At 41.6% G+C, this 22,507-nt stretch overlaps 1 protein-coding gene and 1 long non-coding RNA gene across 3 annotated transcripts in view; one reads left to right on the forward strand and one right to left on the reverse strand.

Moving 5' to 3' along the window:
- The window catches only part of ankrd13b (ankyrin repeat domain 13B), a 57,794-nt gene that overhangs the window by 33,427 nt on the left and 1,860 nt on the right, over positions 1-22,507 (forward strand). The window contains exons 8-14 of one of the 2 annotated variants that reach the window (XM_049577271.1): positions 4,226-4,307; positions 8,234-8,298; positions 9,415-9,551; positions 10,368-10,525; positions 10,809-10,997; positions 11,659-11,822; positions 17,114-17,205. In XM_049577271.1, the coding sequence (XP_049433228.1) occupies positions 4,226-4,307; positions 8,234-8,298; positions 9,415-9,551; positions 10,368-10,525; positions 10,809-10,997; positions 11,659-11,822; positions 17,114-17,205 (887 nt within the window). The remainder of the gene's footprint in view (positions 1-4,225; positions 4,308-8,233; positions 8,299-9,414; positions 9,552-10,367; positions 10,526-10,808; positions 10,998-11,658; positions 11,823-17,113; positions 17,206-22,507) is intronic. The other variant, XM_049577272.1, reaches the window with a different exon arrangement.
- On the reverse strand, positions 13,476-16,310 carry LOC125889370 (uncharacterized). The gene is made up of 3 exons (XR_007449445.1): positions 16,178-16,310; positions 15,694-15,824; positions 13,476-14,403 (listed from the first exon to the last, which is right to left on the reverse strand). It is a non-coding gene; the product is annotated as an uncharacterized LOC125889370 (long non-coding RNA).

Below are 22,507 nucleotides of genomic sequence, written 5' to 3' on the forward strand. Positions count from 1 at the left end.
TTTAGCTTTAACACCATTCCACCTGTCTGCATCTGTAACATTATTGTGATTGCATAAATGTATAAAATAAATTTAAACTTAGGCTACGCATTGACTCAAGCAGTAATTTTCTCCCACACCGACTCCCGTTCCTTCGCTGCTGCAGCCGTGTTACTCTTCTTCCTGAAAACAGCTTCAAATTCACTTTATGAGCACATTAAAATATCCAGCTCCAGAGGAGTAAAAAAAATGCAGACCTTTTCTTGTAGCTTGTTGCCATGGTGAATCGTGGTATCGGGGCTCCATTGATGACGGCTTTTTAAAGTCGTGGTGCACGCGCTTAACTCAGAGTGAACAAACTCTGTGTTGATTGAACCGATTGAAATCACCTGTTCTGAAACCCGTAACCCAGAGTTTCCCATCTCAGAGTTACTCAACTCAGAGTTTGCTGAACCTCCTTTCTGAAATGGACCCCTGACCAGTGATTTTTTTTTTTTTTTTTTTTTTTTTTGTTAGTTTTTTTTACTTTATTATTTTTTTGCCTCCATCTGTCTTTACCCCTAATGTTCCTTTTGGCATCCTAGAGACCCTGGATTCTCTTTACCGTTGTTGCGCCACTTTCATACTTAATGAGTTTTACACATTTTGTAAGAGTTGTGTATAAACTGATGAACTGATGACATGTTATAGAAGTCCACTACCGAAAATAATGAATACAGGGATGAACACAAGAGGAACACAGACAAACCAACAAAGAACAAAGGGAAACACAGGTATATATACACAGAAAACTAATCACAAGAACGACACACAGCTGGATTAGGAGGACATGGGCAAAAGGAGGGGAATGGAGATTGGCTAATGACAAGGGTGTGGAGGGGAACACTAGGGATGGAGCAATCAAGACTGATACAGAACAGGTGTGAAGGGAAGGGAGGGACTAACGAGACAGGTGTGATAGAAAACAGGCAGGAAAACACAAAGACAGGAAGTAAAACCAGACCATAAATGAGGAGAGAATCTACAAAATAAAACAGGAAGCAGATTAAACATGAATGAATAACATGAAACAAAGAGGAACACACATAGAAAACTTCAAAACAAAGTCCACAGGATAACAGAATATAGACAAACCCAGGATCATGACAAAACTGCTTATAGTGAACACAGTTACAGTGATATCTGCTTATATGAATCAAAAAGCTGCAGGCAGATTCTTCCCTATACAAATGCTGTTGAAATAATTTGCTTATAGTGTTCATTTTGGATGTTTTCAAACATGACAACATATCCTCCTGAGACCCAAACTTTTGTTTTGAATGCATTTTTAATTTCTCCTAGCTATATGGGATCATTAGGACCCGATAAGTATATAAAACTAAACTTTGTCAACAATAATTAACTCCCAATGTCCTCAAACAAGACAATAATGAAGCCCTAATGTCTTCAAATGAGTACTTCCTAATTAACAGTGTCTTAGCTTGTTGTTACTGTTGCTAAAATTGGTCAAATTCATTGCCGTAAGAACTACAAACATTATTAATCATAAACAAACATAACATAAACAAGTTTGAACCATGAAATGTGATCAGGTTCTGGACCTTGTCCTTTTTTGTGTCTGCAGCTGCAGACTGACTTGGCAGAGATGGCTGCCATCTTGTTTTTACATGATTAGTGTATTGTGCTCTTACTACCACCAGATGGCACCAAAAAGTGTCCACAATTGAGGACAACAGATCTAAGTTAAGTAGAATGAAGTGTAAGGTCAAGTAAATCCAAAATGTGACGTCCTCATATGGGGACACAGGGTCTCAGGAGGTTATGAAAAATAAAACCACAGTAATTCTTTTTTTTCTTTACACTTTACTTCCATGATACATGCCTTGTGTTAACCTGTCTGCCTCCAGCTGGCTTGCTGAGGCTCGTGCTGCATACACATTGAAATCATGATGAGAAAAGAAAGTCATTTTCTCTCGATGATAAACTTAGTCCCCTCAAAGCTTATGGCTGCAGGCTGCTAGTGATGGAGATGGAAAATGAATGCACCTGTGGTTAAAGCCGCCTTCATGCAGTAGACTGATAAGTCATGTTATACCCTCGTAATTAAAAAGCTGCACTGCATTTTGAAACAGTCAATAAAATTCAGTAAATAGCAAAGCTGTCTGCGACATTACCAGCTGGTCTTATTTTCACCAATTGTGGCCATAACTACCACAGAAGCCGAATTGAATATTTTAATAATTAATAATAATAATTAATTTATTTGATATAGCACCTTTCACAGAAACAAAATTCACATAGTGCTTCACAAATTACAATGACACAATCAAATCATAAAACATGCAAATCACTAAAAAAGGCAATATAACAATTAAAACAAAGCAACAAAAAGAAAGTAAAACATAGAGCAAATATAGGCTACTGAGGACCCAAAAAGAAACGCACCAGGGAACAAGCACCTGACAATTTAGGGTGAATTTCAAAGACCATTTTGAAAAGACGGGTCTCCAGTTGTTATTTAAAACCTAATGGAAGAGAGATCCATAGAGTTGTAGCCACGACTTCAAAGGCACAATCACCTTTTGTTTTGAGTCTGAAGCAGGGGACAGTCAGTAGGTACTGCTCTGAAGACCTTAGGGACCTTCTGACAATATATGGATGGATCACTGATGTATACAGGTGCCTGACTGTCGAGGGCTCTGTTCGTGAGAATGAGTATCTTTAAATGAATCCTGAACCTGATGGGACGCCAGTGTAAAGAAACTAAAATGGAAGTGATGTGGGTTGACCTGCTGGACCTGCTTAACAGCCAGCAGCGTTCTGGATTATTTGGTTCAGAGAAGCTTTACTCAGGCAGGTAAAAGAGAGATACAGTAGTCCAGTCAGGAGGACACAAAAGCATGGATAATAATCTCTAGCTCAGGTCGAGACACCACAGACCTGAGCTTTGCAATATTTCTTAGCTAAATAAAACAAGTCCAAGTCAATGATTTAACACGATGATCAAAAAGGCATGGCCTGATCAAAAATGACACCAAGATTCCTAAAATCTGTCCGTACAGCTGACGAGAGGGATCCAATACTCTGGGCAACCTTTGAAGACTTACTATCTGAAGCAATTATCAGAACCTCCGTCTTGTCTCTGTTTAATTGTAAGTTGTTGACATCCAGTTCTAGGATTTTGCCAGGTGGTTATAAGTCTGTGGACAAATTGTATCACTTCAATAGTGTCACAGCCATGCAAGATGCAGACATGAAACTTTGCAGTTGTGTAGTTGAGATCAGAATGAAGGCTGAGTTCGAATATGTTGTAGTCCGACCAAGGGGGCTGGAAATAGGGGCCCCGATTTCCCCAACCTTTTAAGGTGCAGATCGCTGTAGTAATCCTGTCGCAAGATGGTCTCTAGTTACTTTATTTTCAATTCATAAATTTACAAGTGTTATATCATAATCTGCATGAGAAATAAAGCTGGATCAGATATAATAATCATCCTCTTGTAGTTGATTTAACCTAGACATAATCACTGTTATGGGGTGTCAGAGACCCCCGCTGTAAAACATGGTTCAATACAATGTATTTCCTTCTGGTCCATATCTTTGATTGTTGTTGACAGTACTGAAATGAAATGAAATGAAATGAAATGAAATTTTCGTGTCTGGCTGCCTAAGGCAGCCCGTCCCTCGTGGGATTATTCAGACACATTTTAAACAAAACATTTTCCAGTGCCATCACGCCAACATAAAATAGTAAACATGACATATACGCAAGCTGCAAGTAAAGATCAATAAAAATAAATAAAACAAAATAAAATAAAAAGGACAATCTTTTGTTATACTACTACCACTACTACTACTTGTTATACAACAATGCAGCTCCCAGATCCCAATAAATCTATTTGGAGTCTAGGGATTAAGACTTCTCTGGGGTCTAATTCACCAAAGGTTCATCAATATGTAGGATAACATTTTGCACATTTCCTTGTCTGTGAATGCCTTTTCGGCAAACAAGGAAAATACTATATTTGTCCATAGAGAGTCCGTATTTACATTGCAAGCATGAAGTGTTTCCTTATTCGGTGCAATAACAATGCTTCATGCTCATTTCTGTGTTTTGTTACATTCACCAAACCTGTAAACCCAGTTTGTGGCATAACATATTGTTTATTTGGCAGTAGGGTCCCAAACATCAAGGAAGTGAAGTCGGTGTCAACAGAGCACAAGAGTTAATGGTCTCCTCCTCTCTCAGGTGTACGCAGCATCCAATGTGGAGCTGATCACCAGGACCAGAACTGACCATCTGTCAGACCAGAACAAGAACAAGACAAAAGGTAACTCACTTTATCTTGTCAGCCATACTTCAGTGCCGCAGACATCGTCACCTCTCAGGCAGTCAAGGTGTTCTTTATCTCCAGGTGCGTCACAGCTGCAGCAGCTGAATTTCTCCATTATCCTCTCTGTAACCCTCAGCCCAAGCACCACGCCATGTCTGATAAAAGAGCCACTGATGATGAGTAATCCCTCTCACCTGAGCTCGATGAGATCACTCTGTGACTCCGGCTAACAGCCTGTAACGTTTTCTCGGCGGCTCGTTTTCTGGTTCAGATCGTAAATCAAACTGGATTAGCAGGCGTCCCTCTGCAGACTGTCGCTGTCAGCAAGGATCAACCATCACATGTTCCTCAGAGAGCTCCACTCTCCCAGGTCACAATCCCCATCTGTACTAATATGGGGGGGAGGGGGGGGGGGGGGGGGGGTATTGTTGGGAGAACTACACTAGACTTCTGAATGAGTGACTCACTCCATTTGCCTTTCTCTTGTGCTACTTATCATTTTGTCAACATTGTAAAAAAACTTTTGGGCATCAGAAGAGAAACACATATACTGTATCTTGAGTCAAGCAGCAGCTGCAGACAGATCAGTGGGCCGAAGGTCAAAATGTTGTCTTATAAATCACACCACGACACGACACCACTGTCATTAACACTAACTGATGGACCTCTGCATTGCTTTTAGCGCTCATTCAGTTTCTGGTTAGTGAGGACAACCACAGCATCGGCTCTGTCACAAAGTACAAGCCACACACTAACAAGCTGGTCATGTTTTCTTTGCTGCTCACATCGCTCTCATTTCTAAATGAGCAGCAGCTGCTGGTATTCCCATGGCACTCTAAAAACAAAGGGTTCCTTCTTTGTGTGATAAATCTTATGTTCTCAGTCAGCTCTTTACTATGAGTGATTGTATCCTACACAAACTCATTATTCTCTGTAACATTTGGAACAGCTTATTTCACACTGGAGACTTGTGGATTTGTGTTTTCCTCTTTGCTTTTCCAGCTGGTTTGAAGTGGACAGGGCTCAGGTGATGTCACATACCCATCAGGGCGTAGCAACACATGCATGAAAATGTAATGACAGTTTGTGGGTTGTTTAGTCACTGTCAATCATTTTGGGCTAAATCCCACCTACATCATCCGAACGAAGCACATTGGCTGAATCTTTGAGAGATTCTCAAAACTAGTCCCTAAGACGTTTTTTTTACTTTCATCGATGCTTATTTAGTCATTAATTCTGAAAGTTGTAGAGAAATACATGAGAATACATTTTTAATGGGGAAATTTTAAGTCCCCCTCTATTAAAAAATGTGTTTTACTTATTGGTACTTCACTTAGAGCTTCACTGTGCAGAATGATTTTCTACAGAAAGCTTCACATCTCATCTGCTAAAGAGGAAAAGTTTCCTCCCACCAAATGTCAGCTGGGATAGACTCCAGCCCCTCCGCAACCCCTAACAGGATAAGCAGTTACAGAAAATGAAATGAATCAGACAGAATTGTCAAATAGTGACACTTTGTTTCCATCTTCAGTCTGACATTTCATCTACCTTGACCAATTTCCATGGAAAAGATTGGTTTTCCCCAACCAATCACGGCCTAAACAACCGTCATATTGGCCTAAATTTAACATCATTCTAGGTCCACGCTAATGTGTATAACAGCATACCTGTTTAGTTTGGGATTTAAAAGTGGAAACGATGTCAGGTGTATTTGAGAATACATGACTAGAACAGCCTCGATAGCAGCATTTATTGTGTCTACAGCACTAGCCATTATTTCTGTATTGGCTCCAGCGCACCACTTGACAACCTCTCAGTCCAGCCTGTGGTGCTGATTGGCTACCTAAGCCTACTGTGGTAGTCATTAGTCATTTTCTATTTTAACCGAGATAACGCTGTTTCATGTCACAATTGCCAGACAAATCAACCTAAATTTGGACGGAGTAGCCGGATTCAAAGGTCTGGACCAAAGAATGGAACGTTTCTCCATTATTACTTTAAATATCTGTACATGTGAGCAGGATTTTGTGACCTCACACCTAGTTTGGAAATTAATCGTGGTCTTACTTGTGCAATTTACAGTTAAAGTGTGATGTGGAAACTCCCATGATGTGTGAAATCTCCAGTGCACTCACACTGAGGAGTGGGAGACATGTTGTGATTTTTTGAGAGGACTGATACTTGCATATTCACAGATTCTAGATGTTTAAATGATGAAAAGGGTGTAGGTTTAAGGTTTAAGAATCTTTAACATGGTAACTTTTGGGGGTGAAAAACCATATCAGACACAAATTATTATTCCAAGCAGTATCTCTATACGTCTCAAAACATGCCTTGAGGTGGTCTTTAAAATCTAAAGAAGACAGGTTGACACCCCCCAAAATGCTATCTTTCTTCCAAGACCCTACTCTCACTTCTCTGGCTGCTGCAGTCTGAAGTTCCCTACAGGCTCATCAAAGCACTTGTCATTTTCAAAGAGTCAACCTTTATCACATAGGTGTTTGCTTGTTTAACAAACTTCCTGTTTTAATGCATTCACAGTATAATAATAACAGTAACTTACACATGATGCACATGTGTGTATATGTGCATACCCTATATAATACTATGTATTCTCAGGTGGAGTGGAGGACATTCATATTGCTGCTTGAAGTGGAAACAGGCGTCTTTTCAAACCCTAGTACCAACAACACAGGACACACTACGTTGTGTTTTCTATAGCTGTTTCAGTTGTTCCACTAGCTGCCATTTCTGCGACTGGGAATTGAAACTGCAAGGAACTTCCACTGACTTTTTTCACAGTAATTAGTAGCTAGTTACTAAAATGTTCAGGCAGAGGGTACTGGCTGTAGCTCTGGTTGAGGGTGAGAGGCTGTCAGCATATAGTTTGTTGGGCACAGGGAAACGGAGATCTGTGTGGGCACATGAGACCCTAAAAAAAGAGGGTGGATCAGAGGGAGTACCACCAGTTAGTCCAGGAGCTGTGCCTCCATGATGGCCGTTTCCAGGCATATTTTAGGATGACTCGGGGACAGTTTGACAACCTGCTGTCTATCGTGGGGTTGTATAATTCTTGGTATCCAGCAACCGCTACCGCCAGTTTCTCCTCGATTGGGGTGCTTTTACACTATGAGTGGAAGCTTTTTCAACTTGAGGGATTCAGATCGCTCTGGCAAAAATGGCAGGTGCCTAGAGCACAGAAACACAAAGCACGTCGCAATGCAAAAACTGCAAGCAAAAGCTCCATTCTCATTAATAACAATTACAAAAAGCCGCCTCAAGCTGCTAAAATGCATTCTGTGTGACTGGGCCCTAGGGCAGGTTATGCCTTCACCATCCTAGGGAAACAGAAGCACTATCCTGGCCCTGTTTTGGTTGCACACCAACCACACCCCTTTCTGCCGTAAATCGAAGTCTTCATTTTCCTTGGCGATCGTACCCAGTGGCAGACAAGATTTCATAGCGAATATTAGGCTTATTGGGAACCAGTCAGACGCTGATGGTGTCATTAATCTGCTGCCATTACATTGTGCAATCAGTGTTTACTTCAAAATGATGACTTAAAAGGAAAAAATAACTTGGCTATTTACCTCACTTCAATTCAGTTCAGTGCATTGTGGTTTTGTTCATTTCATACCGGCTCGAAGTCGATGACAAGACCACAGTGCAAAATGCAATAAGTTATCTTGAGCGGAACACTGTAGATCAGAATGACACCACAGACGCCACAGAGGAGATTAATGAGCCTGTGCTTCATCATCTCTTGATAAACGAGCGCCAACTAAAGCCAGCTTTGGGTGCTCTGTAGTGTACCGACACTCAGGAGGGTTTTTAAAGCTGTGACTAACAGGACGCTTTGAGTTTTTACATTGTGTAACTACATTCTCTCGTCTAACTCATCACTGCTTTGTGTCCCCGAGCAGGTGGGAAGACTCCACTGCAGAACTTCCTTGGGATTGCTGAGCAACACATGGGACCTAATAACGGGGTAAGTGGAGAGTTTATTTTAGATGTTGTAACACGAAATTCCATTTAATGTGATTTTCCAGTGTGATCTGTAAATGAAGGATTATTGTTTTTGTACTATGGGTCTAATAAATCAAAAACAAACTGTTTAAGATGAGAACAAGGATGTTTTCGCCTGAAAGCGGTGATTAATGGGTTCCGGTGCTCATAAAAAAATCATTATCCTCAATATTAGCATCATTGCTATCACGTCCTCTCCTTGGATGGACAGTGAGTGTATGATCCTTGTCCGCTGTGTCAACTGGAAAGCGTGCCTGCACGGTAAAACAATAAGTCAGATGCTCCAACCTGCTCTCAAATATTGATTATGGTTTTTTAATTTGTTTCTGCTGGAGAGCCTCTATGACTCATACCTCCTTCCTTCTCCTCTTTCTCTATTCTGCCTTTTCACTTGTTACCCCTCACTGTCACCTCTGCTCTTTTTCAACTTCGTGTCTCTCTATCCTCCCTACACAGCACAGAGAAGAGGGTTTTTTTTTTTTTTTGTGGTCTTGACGTACGCTCTGCAGATAGTTTATGCAACTGTAGAGCTGCAGTGGTTCAATTATGCCAAACCTTAAATGGATTGTGACGAATTGACTGCAGTTGGAAGGAGAATGCAAACAACATTTCTCTTCTTTTCACAAGTCTTACGCAGCCTCTACCTCCTCCAGTAATGGTGGTGGGCCTTTGAAAGGTTTACCAAAGTCATATTTAACAGTCGACAGTGAGCTACTAATTAGAGCGGTGAACCAACAGACGCATCTACTGTAATGACGTAAAATACTGGAATAAGAAAACTGCTTCTCAACTTTTGGCTTCTGAGCAAAGCTTTCTCTTTCATCGAGCTGTTGAAAATGTCAGAAGGTAAGAGGAAAGCCTTGAAGTCCCAGTGGGTGGTGAGGTTTTTGTTCCTCAACAGAAAAGCGAGGAAAGTGAGTTTGAAAAGCCAGAGATCTTTTTACTCTATAGAGTAATCTTTGAGTCACGGGTATTGATCAGTCCCTCTGGATCAGTGAAAGCGTTACTCTCTTTAAAATGGTCATATGTGGTTAAACCAGGATAAAAAAAACCCTGAATCATTATTTACTTCCTGCAGGCCCTGGTGACCCAGATGTCGTGTCCTGCGGTGACCAACCCCGCAGCGCTGACGGCCGAGGAATATTTCAACCCCAGCTCGTCACCGACTCAGAGGGACATCGGCCACCCGTGCCAGCTCACCACCAAGACCCAGAGGTGACGCAGGCAGACAGGAAAACAGACGGGCGGCCATGCATGCAGCGAAGTCGCCCTCCAAACTCACCGCCAAGTGCCAGAGCTGACAAACTGATGGACAGAGAGTAGACAGGCTTACATAGACACATACACACAGGCAGGGTAAAAATCAGCCGTCTATGACAGCTGACCACAGTGATCCTGAGGGTTAGGAAAGCGTGACAGTGGGAAACAAACACACACTTATTCACACAGATCATGACACATCATATCTACTCTGTTTAACCAAAAAAAGACACGAAAAATGAAATGAACACCACAAAATCTGTCAGGATATATTGAAGATGTAATGTTTGTAATGTAGCTAACGATACAGGCTTCCAGCGTCCGGTTTCTCTCATCCAATTGCCAACTTACTGTCCAATCATCTGCCCTGTGTTCCTCTAACTGACTGTGGGCCTGTCTGTCGTTTTCAATCGTCAGTTTCATTCTTCCCTGGCACTTAATAAAAAGTGGCAGGACATTGTGAGCATGAACTGTTTGAGGTTTCTGAGCTGCCTCTCAATACTGTGTTCATTATTGGACATGTTAAAATATAATCATTGACTGGCTTCAATTTGAACACAACTCAGCAGCTTGCGGGCTGCTTGCTGTTGGCTGATGTAATCGATGTCTTTGTGTACGTCTGGCCAAAGAGCTAATCACTTGAATGAGGACATAAATTGCTTCAATTATGCTGAAGCCAGAAATGTATTTGGTAATTTTAATCAGCAAACTCTATGACTGGTCGTCTTATCAGTGTCCTCAGAGTGTGTGTGTGTGTGTTCTCGTTGCCAGGTTTAAAGCCAAGCTGTGGTTGTGCGAGTCCCATCCTCTCTCCCTGGCAGAACAAGTGGTGCCTATCATTGATCTCATGGCAATCTCCAACGCCCTGTTCGCTAAGCTGCGTGACTTCATCACTCTGCGTTTGCCGCCCGGCTTCCCTGTCAAGATCGGTGAGAGCTGGGAGAGTGAGACGGATGGAAGGGTGGAGGGAGGGAGGTTAAAATGATGGCTCCTTAAATAAAGGGGATGATGGGAAATTTAAATAGATACAGAGATGGATGGGAAGGAATGAAGACAGGGGGATGAAGTGAGTAAGAAAGACAGGAAACATTAAAAAAGAATTGATATAAGGGCATGCATGGTTAACTAGATGATGAGACTGATGCAAAGACACAAACTTAATAATAACAATAAAAATGCCATCCTCTGCTTCATTTCTCTCCACCACCGCAGAGATCCCTCTCTACCACATCCTGAATGCCAGGATCACTTTCAGCAATCTGAACGGCTGCGAGGAGGGGACGGGTGTCCGTGCTGACAACGAAGTGGGGGTGGAGGGGGATGCACAGAGGGACCCTCCGAGGACAGACACCCCATCTCCGGGCAGTGACTCCTCCAGCGTCTCCAGCTCCAGCTCCACCAGTAAGAACAAATATACTCTTCAGTGTTTCCTGCTGTGTTACAATGTCATCTTTTCTTACATCTTCTTCTTCAGTTAATAAAATTACAGCTGTGTCTCACCCCAACTGCATTTCCTGCCGATTCTTTCCAACAAGCTGCTGTATAAATCTCCACCGCTGCTGAACCGGCCCACACTGCAGTCCACAAACAGTTTACAGTTGCGTGATAAAGTTATGAGTACTATTTATCACTGACGTTAGACGCAAGGTTGTGTTCTCTGTGTAGTGTGTGAGATTATGGCTCACTTTCATCAACCCATCACTTGATCTGAATCCCAACAGCCACGTTTAAATCTGCAGCCACACGGAGGGAAGACACAATTTACTGTGTGACCGCTCAGAGAGAACCTCTCTGGAAATCCTTGATATTATCTTGCAAAAATGCTCCGACTTGAGTTATAGTCCTGTGAGAACACACGCAGCTGAGTTGTAAAAATATTTTGGCAATAAGAGTATGGCAGGACAATAACCTGATACAACTTATTTAACTCGAGATTTCTCTTCCTTTCACTCAGAAGTTATGCTTCAGTTTTTCCTTTCCTGCTCTTTTCCTTTAGTCTGATCTCCTTCAGATAACCCTCATCCCCATCTCTTGCCCTTTGCCTTCCCCCTGTATGCTGCAGTGTCATGTCGAGCCGGAGAGATTCCCCCATGTGTGTTTGAGCCCCCGCCTGGATACTCCATGCTAGGGGGCAAACAGAGAGACAGCATGAGGGAGGAGGAGGAGGACCTGCTGCAGTTCGCCATACAGCAGAGTCTGCTAGAGGCCGGCTCCGAATATGATCAGGTGGGTTGACTGTTACGCGACCAAGTGATAATCTCCTGTTCTGAAGTTAAAGGAGCACCTGTCAGACATCTCAAAACAAGACCTTGTTTAGTTGACTGTGTGCCAAGCTTCTGTCAAGCCTCCCATTCTTGCATGGCACACATGCAGTTTACAATGGTAACAGTTGCATTTGTACCACTTGTAAATGTCAGTAATTTGGCAATAATCATTTCAGACAGAGACAGACAAAAGCAGGCTTATCTTTTCTTGCTGTGACCATTCATTTTGTCATCTGAAATGGCAGCTGTCACTGGACGATGTCACTCAATCAGCGATAATTAGCCAGCTAATTAAAGGAATGCTTCGCCCTCCAAATGATCATTTATATGTCAGTTACTCACCCTGTGTCACACTGACATTGGAAAGAAAACTGTTTTTCCTGCATGCCTTAATGGTTAACGAAGGATCTAGAACAGGCTAACAGTCTTGATTAATTGATGTCATGGGGGTCCATGTTTGACAACAGAAAAACTATTTAGAATTACCCATTTACAAACTGTCACACAACACCTGCAGTATAATCAAAGTCTTATTTGTACAGTCAAATTCTCGTGCATCACAAGCACACTACATGCATAGACAACACATTTTCATTGAAAATGCATGCATTTGTGATGTATTGGGCATATGACTGGATAAATAAGACTTGGATTGTGTGAAAGTTTGACATCTTGATGTAGGTTTGCTGCTGGTCGCCTTTTACTTCAAGTCCTCAAAAATATCTTTTTTGGATTCTTCGTTCACCGTCGAGGCATTTTTTCCCCCAATTTCCCAAATTAACAAAGTGATTAATTGCTATACAAATGATAATTTGGGCAATAAAGTAGTTAAGCTTTTTTTTTTAAAACTAACCTGTAGCTACCTGTACATTGCTAATGAAATGCTCCTTGGCCTTGAATGGCCAACTTACCACTGTAATGGTAATTGGTGGGGAGGCAGTGGCTCAGTCCATAGGGACTTAGGTTGGGAACCGGGGGGTCGCCTGTTCGAGTCCCCGTCCGGACCAAAATATGGAGCGTGGACTGGTGGCTGGAGAGGTGCCAGTTCACCTCCTCAAGGGCCTCGTGGTGCCCTTGAGCAAGGCACAGAACCCCCCAACTGCTCGGGGCGCCTCACCAAGGGCAGCCCCCCCACTCTGACATCTCTCCACTTTGTGCATGTATAGGTCCTGTTTGTGCGTGTGTGTGTCTTTTGGACCTGTGTGTAATTGACAAGCAAGAGTGAAAACATTGAATTTCCCCTCGGGGATTAATAAAGTAAATAAACTAAACTAATAAGCCAGACATTATTTTTTTATTTTGTTTTAATTAAACCCATTTTTAACCTGGCAAGTCCTGCTGAGATCAACAAACTCTTTCTCAGCGGAGACTTGTCCAAGACAGCAGCATAAGAAAAAGTTACAGCCAGCAACAACACAATAAAAAAAGAGAAATATACATCATGCTAATTTTGCAGCTCACATTAGAGCAGTGGTTCCTGAATGGTCCAGCCATGAGGTCCAGATTTCTCCTTGGTTCATGGTTCAGGGTCCACACAGTTTAATACATTCAGCGTCATACTTGAGTTTAGCCATGTCATTAAGTTAGTTTGCTGTCTCTGTCAACAAGCTGTCCATTTGTCAATTACTCTACAGCAGGAAATGGCACTTCAAAATAAAAGCTATGTGGTAGAAATTCACTGTACTTCAAAAAGTGTTTTTTTTTTTGTTTGTTTTTTAAACAAACTTGACATTCGTTCTGAGTCACTTGCTGTCCATTCAGAGGGGACCCGCAACCCACCAGTTGGGAAAAACTGCATCAGAGTACACAAACGCTCTCTATCCATTCCTGGCAGTTTCTCTCTTGTTTTTGGGAAAGCTAAATATTTATATCCTCCATACTCTAAATTCTTGAGTATCTCTCTTACTGCAGTAACATGCACATGGTTTTAATATGTTGAGAGAGACCTGCCGTGCGTAGTTACGGTTACCTGTGAATAAAAATATTCCTCTAGTGTCTCCTCCTGAAGTACTGAATGAAGACAGATTGCAAAAGTTTTACATGATGTTCAAGGTTCACAAAGCCATGTTGCCATATCAACCGAGGTGCCCAATATTCCCCCTATGAAATAGACAGGACAAATTACAGCAGTAAATTCACCAATAAGTCAGCCAGGACCAGACAAATAGACACGCTGAAGTAGTAAAAAAGCTCCAGTTTCAAAATATAAACAATCAATACTGAAACAAAATCAATGAGCAGAATAAATTGCCGGTGATGTGTGGAGCCCAGACCCATTATATTCAACACTGCCTCAGGATAGGTGCTGTTTTGAAATCTCAGAGATCCTGGTCCTGATAGTCCTTGGCCTTCTTCCAGAGGTACAGAGAGAGAAGTATAAATAGGCTCGGTGAGACAGGTCAGAGAACATCCTCAGTGTTTTGAGCTTGGATACAGCAGGGGAATGTAGAGGAGGCAGAGGCAAGGTTGCAGCTGAGGATTTGTGCTGTAGTTTGAACAGTCATCCTCCACAGCCTGCTGTCCTGAGCTGCTGTACTGCTTCACTGTGATGAAAAAGGTGACATTTTTAATTATAGCTCTAATTTGGAAGCAGGACAGGTGTTAAAGGACAACACTGCTGACGCTGCATGTAAAACATACAGCATTAACTACTGTACAAATCGCCTGTCACCTTCTAAAACACAACATAAGGCTGTAATTTTACCTCCTTCATTCACCATTTCCTTTAATTTTACTACAGTATTAAATCTAACTTGCAGAGGCATGACAGTTTATTCAAAGTTGAAGCCTTTTTGTTATAGTAAGGTTGACAAGAAATTAAACTTACTGACAAACAGTAAGGAGAGAATGTGACGAAAACATACAGAGCAAAAAAAAAAAAAAAAAAAAAAGTAGTCCGCATTCAACATAGATGTCACCTGATCACAGTTTCTGCGAGCTTGCAGTATTCAGTGTGTGGAACAATAAGGAAATATACATTTTATAAGAACCAACTCATACTTCTACACTGGAATACTCCCCTGCCCCAGAGTCCTGCATTGGTCTGCAAATAGGTCCAAGTAGATCCTCAGCATGACCTGACACATCGACACAAGATCTGCAGCCTGATCCAAAACCGTGAATCTTACAATTACCACGTGCAAGAGTCCTACAGGGGTCTGATTTGCCAGACCTGCTCCCACCTCTACATTGTGACGTGCAATAAAGCACCCAACCCCTGCACATATGACAAGCTTATTCTGCAGCCTGACCCGACCTGTCCACACAAGGTCTGCGGTCCGATGTAGAACTGAAAATCCTGTAATAACCATGTGCTGTTCAAATAATTTGGTCAGACAGCACGTTTAAAGTGATCATTTTTGGGCTACTTCATGCTTGTGGAACTCAGATAATTTATTTTCAAAGACATTTTTTAGGGCATTTTTGCCTTTAATTGACAGGACAGTTGTTTTGGTGTGAGTGAGGGCAGAGAGAGGGGGGATGACATGCAGCAAGGGCCCATAAATTGAAACTGAGCCTGCTGCTGCTGTGGCAAGGACAGGGCTGTTGTACATGGGGCACCTGCCCTACCAGCTAGAGCTAATGGGCGCCCCGGATAATATATTGTAAAACAAAGTTAATTCAGGACATACAATCTAAATTACAATTAAAATTAAATTCAAAATCAGAGAATTAAAACATTTAAAAAATTCAATTAAATTATTATTTTCATTTTAGTTAGAGGTCCAGTGTGCAAGATTTGGAGGGGTATATTGGTAGAAAGGAGTATAATAAAATAAGTATGTTTTCTTTAGTGTATAATCACCTGAAAATAAGAGTTGTGTCTTTCTTACCTTGGAATGTGCACATCCTTGTTTATGTAGATTGCCATGTCTCTACAGTATCCCAGAATGGACAAACCAATCTCTGGCTCTGGATTGGACCATTCACCTTTTCTCGTCAGCCACCTTAGTTAGCAGGCCCTCTGCAACAAGCAGTATTAAAAACAACACTGATTTGTACGTGAAATTGCTTAATTCGGTGTTTAAGCAGTGTTTAAATCACCTGGTCTGTTTAATTTAGAAAGGAAGTGACCTCCTGAACGTCTGGATCTTAAGTTATCAGAGAAGAAGGGTGAGCACACATTTGCTGGTGCTAACAGTCGTCTCCGACATGCCAAACACTGATTTGTAACATGAAACTGCTTTATTCAGTGTTTCTACCGGTTTTAATCACGGGGTTTATTTGTTTCAAAGAGGAAGAAATCTCTGTGAATAACACAGCTCCTGGTAAAAGCCTTCTTGTAACAATTGGTGAACCAGGTGAAAGTGAACTCACCTGGTAGGTAGGTCCACAACACAGAGGGACAATCAGTGGAGGCAAACAAGTCCAATAGGGGTGAGAAAAAACAAGAAAAGGACGCAGGGAAACAAAATGCACAAAGACGAACTGGCACTGAGAGAGAACAAGACACACACTAAATACTCTGGTGAGGGGAAGGATAACGAGACACAAGTGAGGCGAATCGGGGCGGGACAGACAATCAGACACAGGTGAAATCATCAAAAGGGAGGGAAAACACACAGAGGCAGGAAGTGAAGTGATCTGAAACTAGATGAGATGTGAGTTTCAAAGTAAAACAGGAAACAACATGAATGATTGAACTAAAAAACAACCTAAGAAACTGGTTGCAATCTGAAATCCTCACTGCTGGACGCCATAAAATCTCCTTAAATTAACACTCTGTTCCTTTAATATATTTATTATCCAACGTCCAAAAGTTAATTGTTTCACCCAGAACTGAACCCAGAAGTAAAATCAAGACAAAAATTTCACCCATGAATCGGTCACCCTGCGGCAGCTTTGCAGCGAGTTTTGGATTATTTGATTAAACACAAAGTCATTAAGGAATTAAATGAGTCTCTCCTGAGTCCAAGTGGTATGATGTGCATTAATAGTGTAGTAGCATAACGTGAATCTTGATTTTAACAGGTGTTTGTCAATATTAATAGCAGTATCAATAGTAGTGTTGAAAATGGGAGTGTGTACTAAAGAACCAGGGCCAGGATCGATCTAGCTCACATTCAGTCAGCTCATAAATCATCATCAGTAGTGTCTGAGCTGTGTGTGAGAGGTTCTTCAGAATACATTAACAGGAAAAGGCCTGCACAGAGGATGCTGTTGTTTTACATGCACCGCCATCTCTGTCCGCTACCCACTTCCTGTGCTCGCTCTCTGACTTCCTGTGTTCCTGTTCCTCCTCTTTGAATCCAGGTGACCATCTGGGAGGCGCTGACCAATAGCAAGCCAGGAGCACACCCCCTATCCTGTGACCCAAGTCGCCTGGACAGGTCAGACGTCAGACGGTATTATATGGTTTTTTTTAATGGTCTTTTTCTCTTTACGTTAGTCTTGCTCTCACATCCTTCTCTGTTCTGTAAGTCAGTGTATGCACTAGTTCCACATTCACCATTCACCTATCCTCCGGTTGTCCAAGTACAACCCCTCTTTTATCAGGAATCAACTCAGAGCTGCAGATATAGTTGGATAAAAGCATCAGTTGTTAAAAATAAATGGGACTTTTATCTTCAAAAGAGCTGGAATCCTCGAGAATGAACATAAATCTCCATGACTGTCAGGACAAAGGCGATATTTCCTGCCGTTCCTCCACCCACATTGTCTCTAACTTCCTCTCACTTCTCTCATGTTTTATTATCCTTCAGTGTCTTCCACTCTTCCATTGTGTTTTTTTTCCATCCTGCAGATCCTTCCCTCCATCCTGACTCACATCCTGTATTCCTGTCCTATCCTCCCCTTCTCTATTCTCTTATCCATCCTGCTATTCTCCTCTCATCTCCTGTCTGCTGTGCTCTACCATATGTGTGTGTAAAGAGAGACAGAAGGGGGGGGCGGCTGGAGGACGGGAGAGTTTCCTGCTTTCACAGTCGACAGTACCGCTGTTGACTTTAGCCTGTTATCTTTAGACAGTGTTTTCTCTCTCGGTGTCTTCCCCATTTGTAGATGAATGGATGGATACACACACAGAACTGCTCTTTCCTTCCCTCGTTTGACACAATCTCGCTACTGCAGTGTTTACTTACAACAGTGTTATAATGTAAGAGAAAACTGTGGGTTGAAAACGCTGTGCGGACCATGAAAACGAAACTCTTTTACATGTTTGTGTCGTCCTTTCGGTCATGTAATGAGTAAAAAGGCAAATGCAGTCCTGCTGTTTTGGTTAAATAAACATGGAAAAGGAAATGGAAGTATAGAAAAGACGACAACACTCTCTAATAAGCATATTTTTATCATGGGTTTATAGATGTTACTAATAGTTAACCTTTAGGTTGCCTGATTGTAAAAAATATCCAACACGACACTTTCTCAACATCTAAATATCAGCAAACTATTAATAGAGATCAGTTGGTCCGACTTGAAGGGTAACTTCTGTATTTTTCAACTTGGACCCCATGTTTTTGTGCCTGTGTCTCATTGGAGCAACAAGTTTTTAAACTGGTCCAGTATTGACCAAGAGCGCTGCAGCTAGCAGTGGCAAAACAGGCTGCAATATAATCGCTGTCGGCTTTCAATTTACGGCCACTAGAAGCCACTGACGGGCCCAGGTTAGTATTCTTTTTGTCTAACAACATTATGGAAAGGATCCTTCAGTGGTTGACTGCTTTATTAAAGAGTAAGATCCTTTTTGTTGAACCAGAAACAGCCCCAAAATCACTATCAAACTCCCCAGACTCCATCTTAAAAACTAAGGATCTAAGGATTTTAAAATCATCAAGTCAACAGAAACAAAGTCAAACTCACAAAAGCCATCTTTGTTTGTCCTCCCCTGTTCCAACAGTCACCAGTTCATCACAGTTTGGTTGAAATAAACCCTTTAATTCACCCAGACAGATGTAAAAATATGCTGGCTCTATTCACACTGAAATTACTGTTCATTCAAATGAAGTCTGATGTGTTTGATGGTGATTTTGGGGCTGTTTCTGGTTAAACAAAAACAACCTTACACTAAACAAAAAGGTCTATGTCTGTAGCAGGGGCGATTGCTCTGAGACAACAAGGGAGGCTGAACGTCCCTAAAATTTCAAAGAAGAAATTGTCAAATATGCACTATTGAATTTACATTAAAATAAGAATTTACATTGCATTACATGTGTGCTAGGATGTGTTTCACATTACAACTATGATGTTCAAACGTCAGCTGTTTATCACCAGTTTTCAAACGCGACCTCCCTGTCATACATTCTCATGTCAGCACAGTGGAGCCTTCAAGCATTTCTATGAGACAGCGCTGAGCGGGTTTTTTTCATGCAGCAAAGCGAGACGGTCATTGGATAAATGCGACAAAATCGTCACTTGGCTCAGCCCAGTCTTCTGACAGAGCGCCGTCCGGAGTTCCTTATTTCCATGAGCGATATAGCTCATTTTCACCGTTAAACCCATGTGAAAATCTTTGAGGTGTGTTTTGCTGTGGTTCTATGGCATGAGTGTGGTTGAAAAACCAACTAAATGTTCCTTTTATAAGTTACTGCCTCGCTACAATATGACAAATTTTATGATGTAAACTTAAAGTGAGCTTCCCCTGTTTGAAAGACCAGCAGCCGCCACTGGTTTGTGTTTAATATGGTGTGAGACTGTTAAGTGAACTACATCACTTGTCTCTTAAGATATATACGTCACCACTTAGCCATGTTCCATCCACAGACGTAACGTTATCTAACCAGATGCGTTTTATTCAGCAACTCCTGTCTTTTTTGATGACGTTATTTGTGTGACTTGTGAAGTCGTTCTACAGTTTTATACTTCAACAGTTTTATGACAAATTGTTTCTGTAAGTTGTCAGTCACTTACGATAACAATCTGAGCCTGTCAGTGGCAAAAATGAGCACTTTAAGTGGAGTAAATTGGCGGTGCTCACTTGTCTGCAGGGATTACATTGCTGCCTTTCTTGCTCAATACCAGACCAGTTTCAAAAGCTGATGTTCCCATTAGTCACTTAGACACAAAAAGTATGTGTAAATAGGATCCAGGCTGGAAAATACTTAAGTCACCCTTAATTTTTCAATACTTTAATTTTCATTTGCTTTCCAGATCTGGAACAACAACATGTAAAAGTAGCCTAAATATAACATAATATACATGGAAATAAATAGTTGTAATTTTGTAATTTCTATTTTTGGAAAATGGTTAATGGAATTGCTCTTGAATAGCGCCTTTCTAGTCTTCTGACTACTCAAAGTGCTTTTTTTGTTTTACACCACAAGTTACATTCACCCTTTCACACACACATTCACACACTGGTGGCTGAGACTAGTGTACAAGGTGCCACCTGCTACACAGCTTTAACACACTCACACATAGATAGAACAGCCATTGGGAGCAATTTGGGGTTCAGTATCTTGCTCAAGGATACTTTAGCATGTGCACTGGAGGAGCTGGGGATCGGGCCGCTAATCTTCCAATTGGTGGATTACTACCTCCTGAACCACAGCTGCCCCTTTTACCAATTTCTGTCAATTTAATTTTCCCTTTAACTCCTTAAAAACAGGTTAATTTTACATTGAATAAATTCAACAACAGCCTTGCTCTTTTCCTGGAGGATCATTTTTACAACATTTTCTTGTTATAGCTTTTTCTGTCTGCCAGCAACATTTTTGTCACGTATCCTCTTTCTTTTACAGTCTCCTTTATGCTACCATAACATCTTTTATGGTTGCATTTGGGTCTAACTTCCTAATAAGCCATCAATTCAGAGGCTACAAATGTGAATAAAGTCATTACCACAGGGCACAGGTTTCTTTCCATCTAATACACCAACAGCAAAGTTAGAAATTGATCATATAACTAACATCGATAAGTCAGTAATAAAGGGTTTTTCCAACAATCCATCAGGGATGCAGCTGTGAAAGGAGCTAAGTTCTTTCTGATGAATTTAAGAACTGCCTGTAAAGACAAACCATGTGTCAGTGTTACGACCCTGACTCAAGGGAAGGGCACTTGCAGTATGAAACGAAATTCTATTAAGAGAATAAAAGAGCAGAGACTAAACAAAGTGGTGTTGAGAGAGAGTGTCAGGGGGTAGGGAGTATGTAGATACATCGGGTGCTACTGATTGGACTGAAGGAGTCAGTGAATTAAGAGCTTCCTGAAACAAAGACTAAGAGGCAGGTACACAAAACACTAAAGATTAAAAGGGAAACTTTAGTATGTTTCAGCCTGGACCCTATTTTCCCATGTTTTTGTGTCTAAGTGTCTAATGGGGACAACAATCTTTAAAACCAGTCCAATATTGAACGAGAGCGCTGTTGCCAGTAACAGTGAAACACTGCAATGTAAGCTAACCACTCAGGGCATTTTTATATCCAATAAAAGTGTTTGTTTTTGCCACTGGCACAGAGACTATTATTCTAAGTGTCTGACAACATTGTGGAAATGATCACTACAGAGATAGACCTTTTTGTTTAAGAATAAAAACTGTTTTGTTTACCCAGGTACAGCACCAAGATTGCAATCGGCAAACCCACCAGACTCCATTTGAATAAACAGTAATTTCAGCCTGGATAGAGCCGGCATATTGTAATACATTTTGGTTGTTAACGATTAAGAGTAGCTTAGATCTGCCACCACCTTGGTTAACCTGGTCTGATCTGGTGTCAGAGGCAAGAGAACATTCACTCCACACAGACAGGTGTATATTACAAAAATAGCCTTCACTGAAAAAATAGGAATTCATAAAAACTAAAGGACACCCCCACACAAGAAACCCCACAAAAAAGAGGAGTCACTAGTATTGCCTCTGGGCCCCTGGCTGGGTGTCGAATCGTTAAAAGCTACCTTAAAACAAATCTTGGGACAAGGACAAAAACTCTCACAAGATGACATATAACATTAACAGTTAAAGTTTTGGAACTTATCTCACCAAGGAGCCTCTTGTGGAGTCAGGAAACACCCACAGGAACGAGCAATTGACACAGTCAGGACATAAAGGCAGTGATGGCAGGTGCCTGAAGCTGCATGACGGCTTGAGGCAATGTGTTGCAACACATAGTTAATGGTGCGTTCGTTTTGTACTCGGAGGTCGGAAATTCCCAGTTCCCAGACGGAAGTTTAAACTCGAACGCACCCTGAGATCAGATTTCCAACTTTCCAAGCATCAACCCCAACTTATGAATTCAAGATGGCTGCCGGTCACATACATAGTGAGTAAACACTCTGCTAAAGTACTATTTATAGCAATTTTATCTTATTTGTTTTACATTAGGTCAGCCTCATCTGCTGCTTTCATCAGTTGGAGTGCACAATGGTTTTGAAGCTATCTATCCTCCGAAAGTGCAAGGGCAAGGCTTTCTTGCGGGCGTCCATGTTTTTTTCCGACTTGTCCACCGTTGTCAACTAGAATGCAAAGACTGTTGTCAACTCCGAGGTGACGTCATTCCCACTTCCAACCTCCGAGTACAAAACAAACACAGCATAAGCTCAAGAAAACACTGGCAAAAGCCACCTTCTACAACCCGGTCCCTCGCTACCTAAAGGAGGCATCCTAGCACAGGAGTGGCTCCCTTACTTCGCTGTCTTCACTGCCAGCAGCACTAAAAGTTGTGAACAGCCCCCTCCAGCCATGTACAAAGCAGTTCAGTCTCTCTCTCACACTGC

Source organism: Epinephelus fuscoguttatus, linkage group LG5, assembly GCF_011397635.1.
Source record: "Epinephelus fuscoguttatus linkage group LG5, E.fuscoguttatus.final_Chr_v1".
In the NCBI taxonomy this organism is placed as follows: domain Eukaryota; kingdom Metazoa; phylum Chordata; class Actinopteri; order Perciformes; family Serranidae; genus Epinephelus; species Epinephelus fuscoguttatus.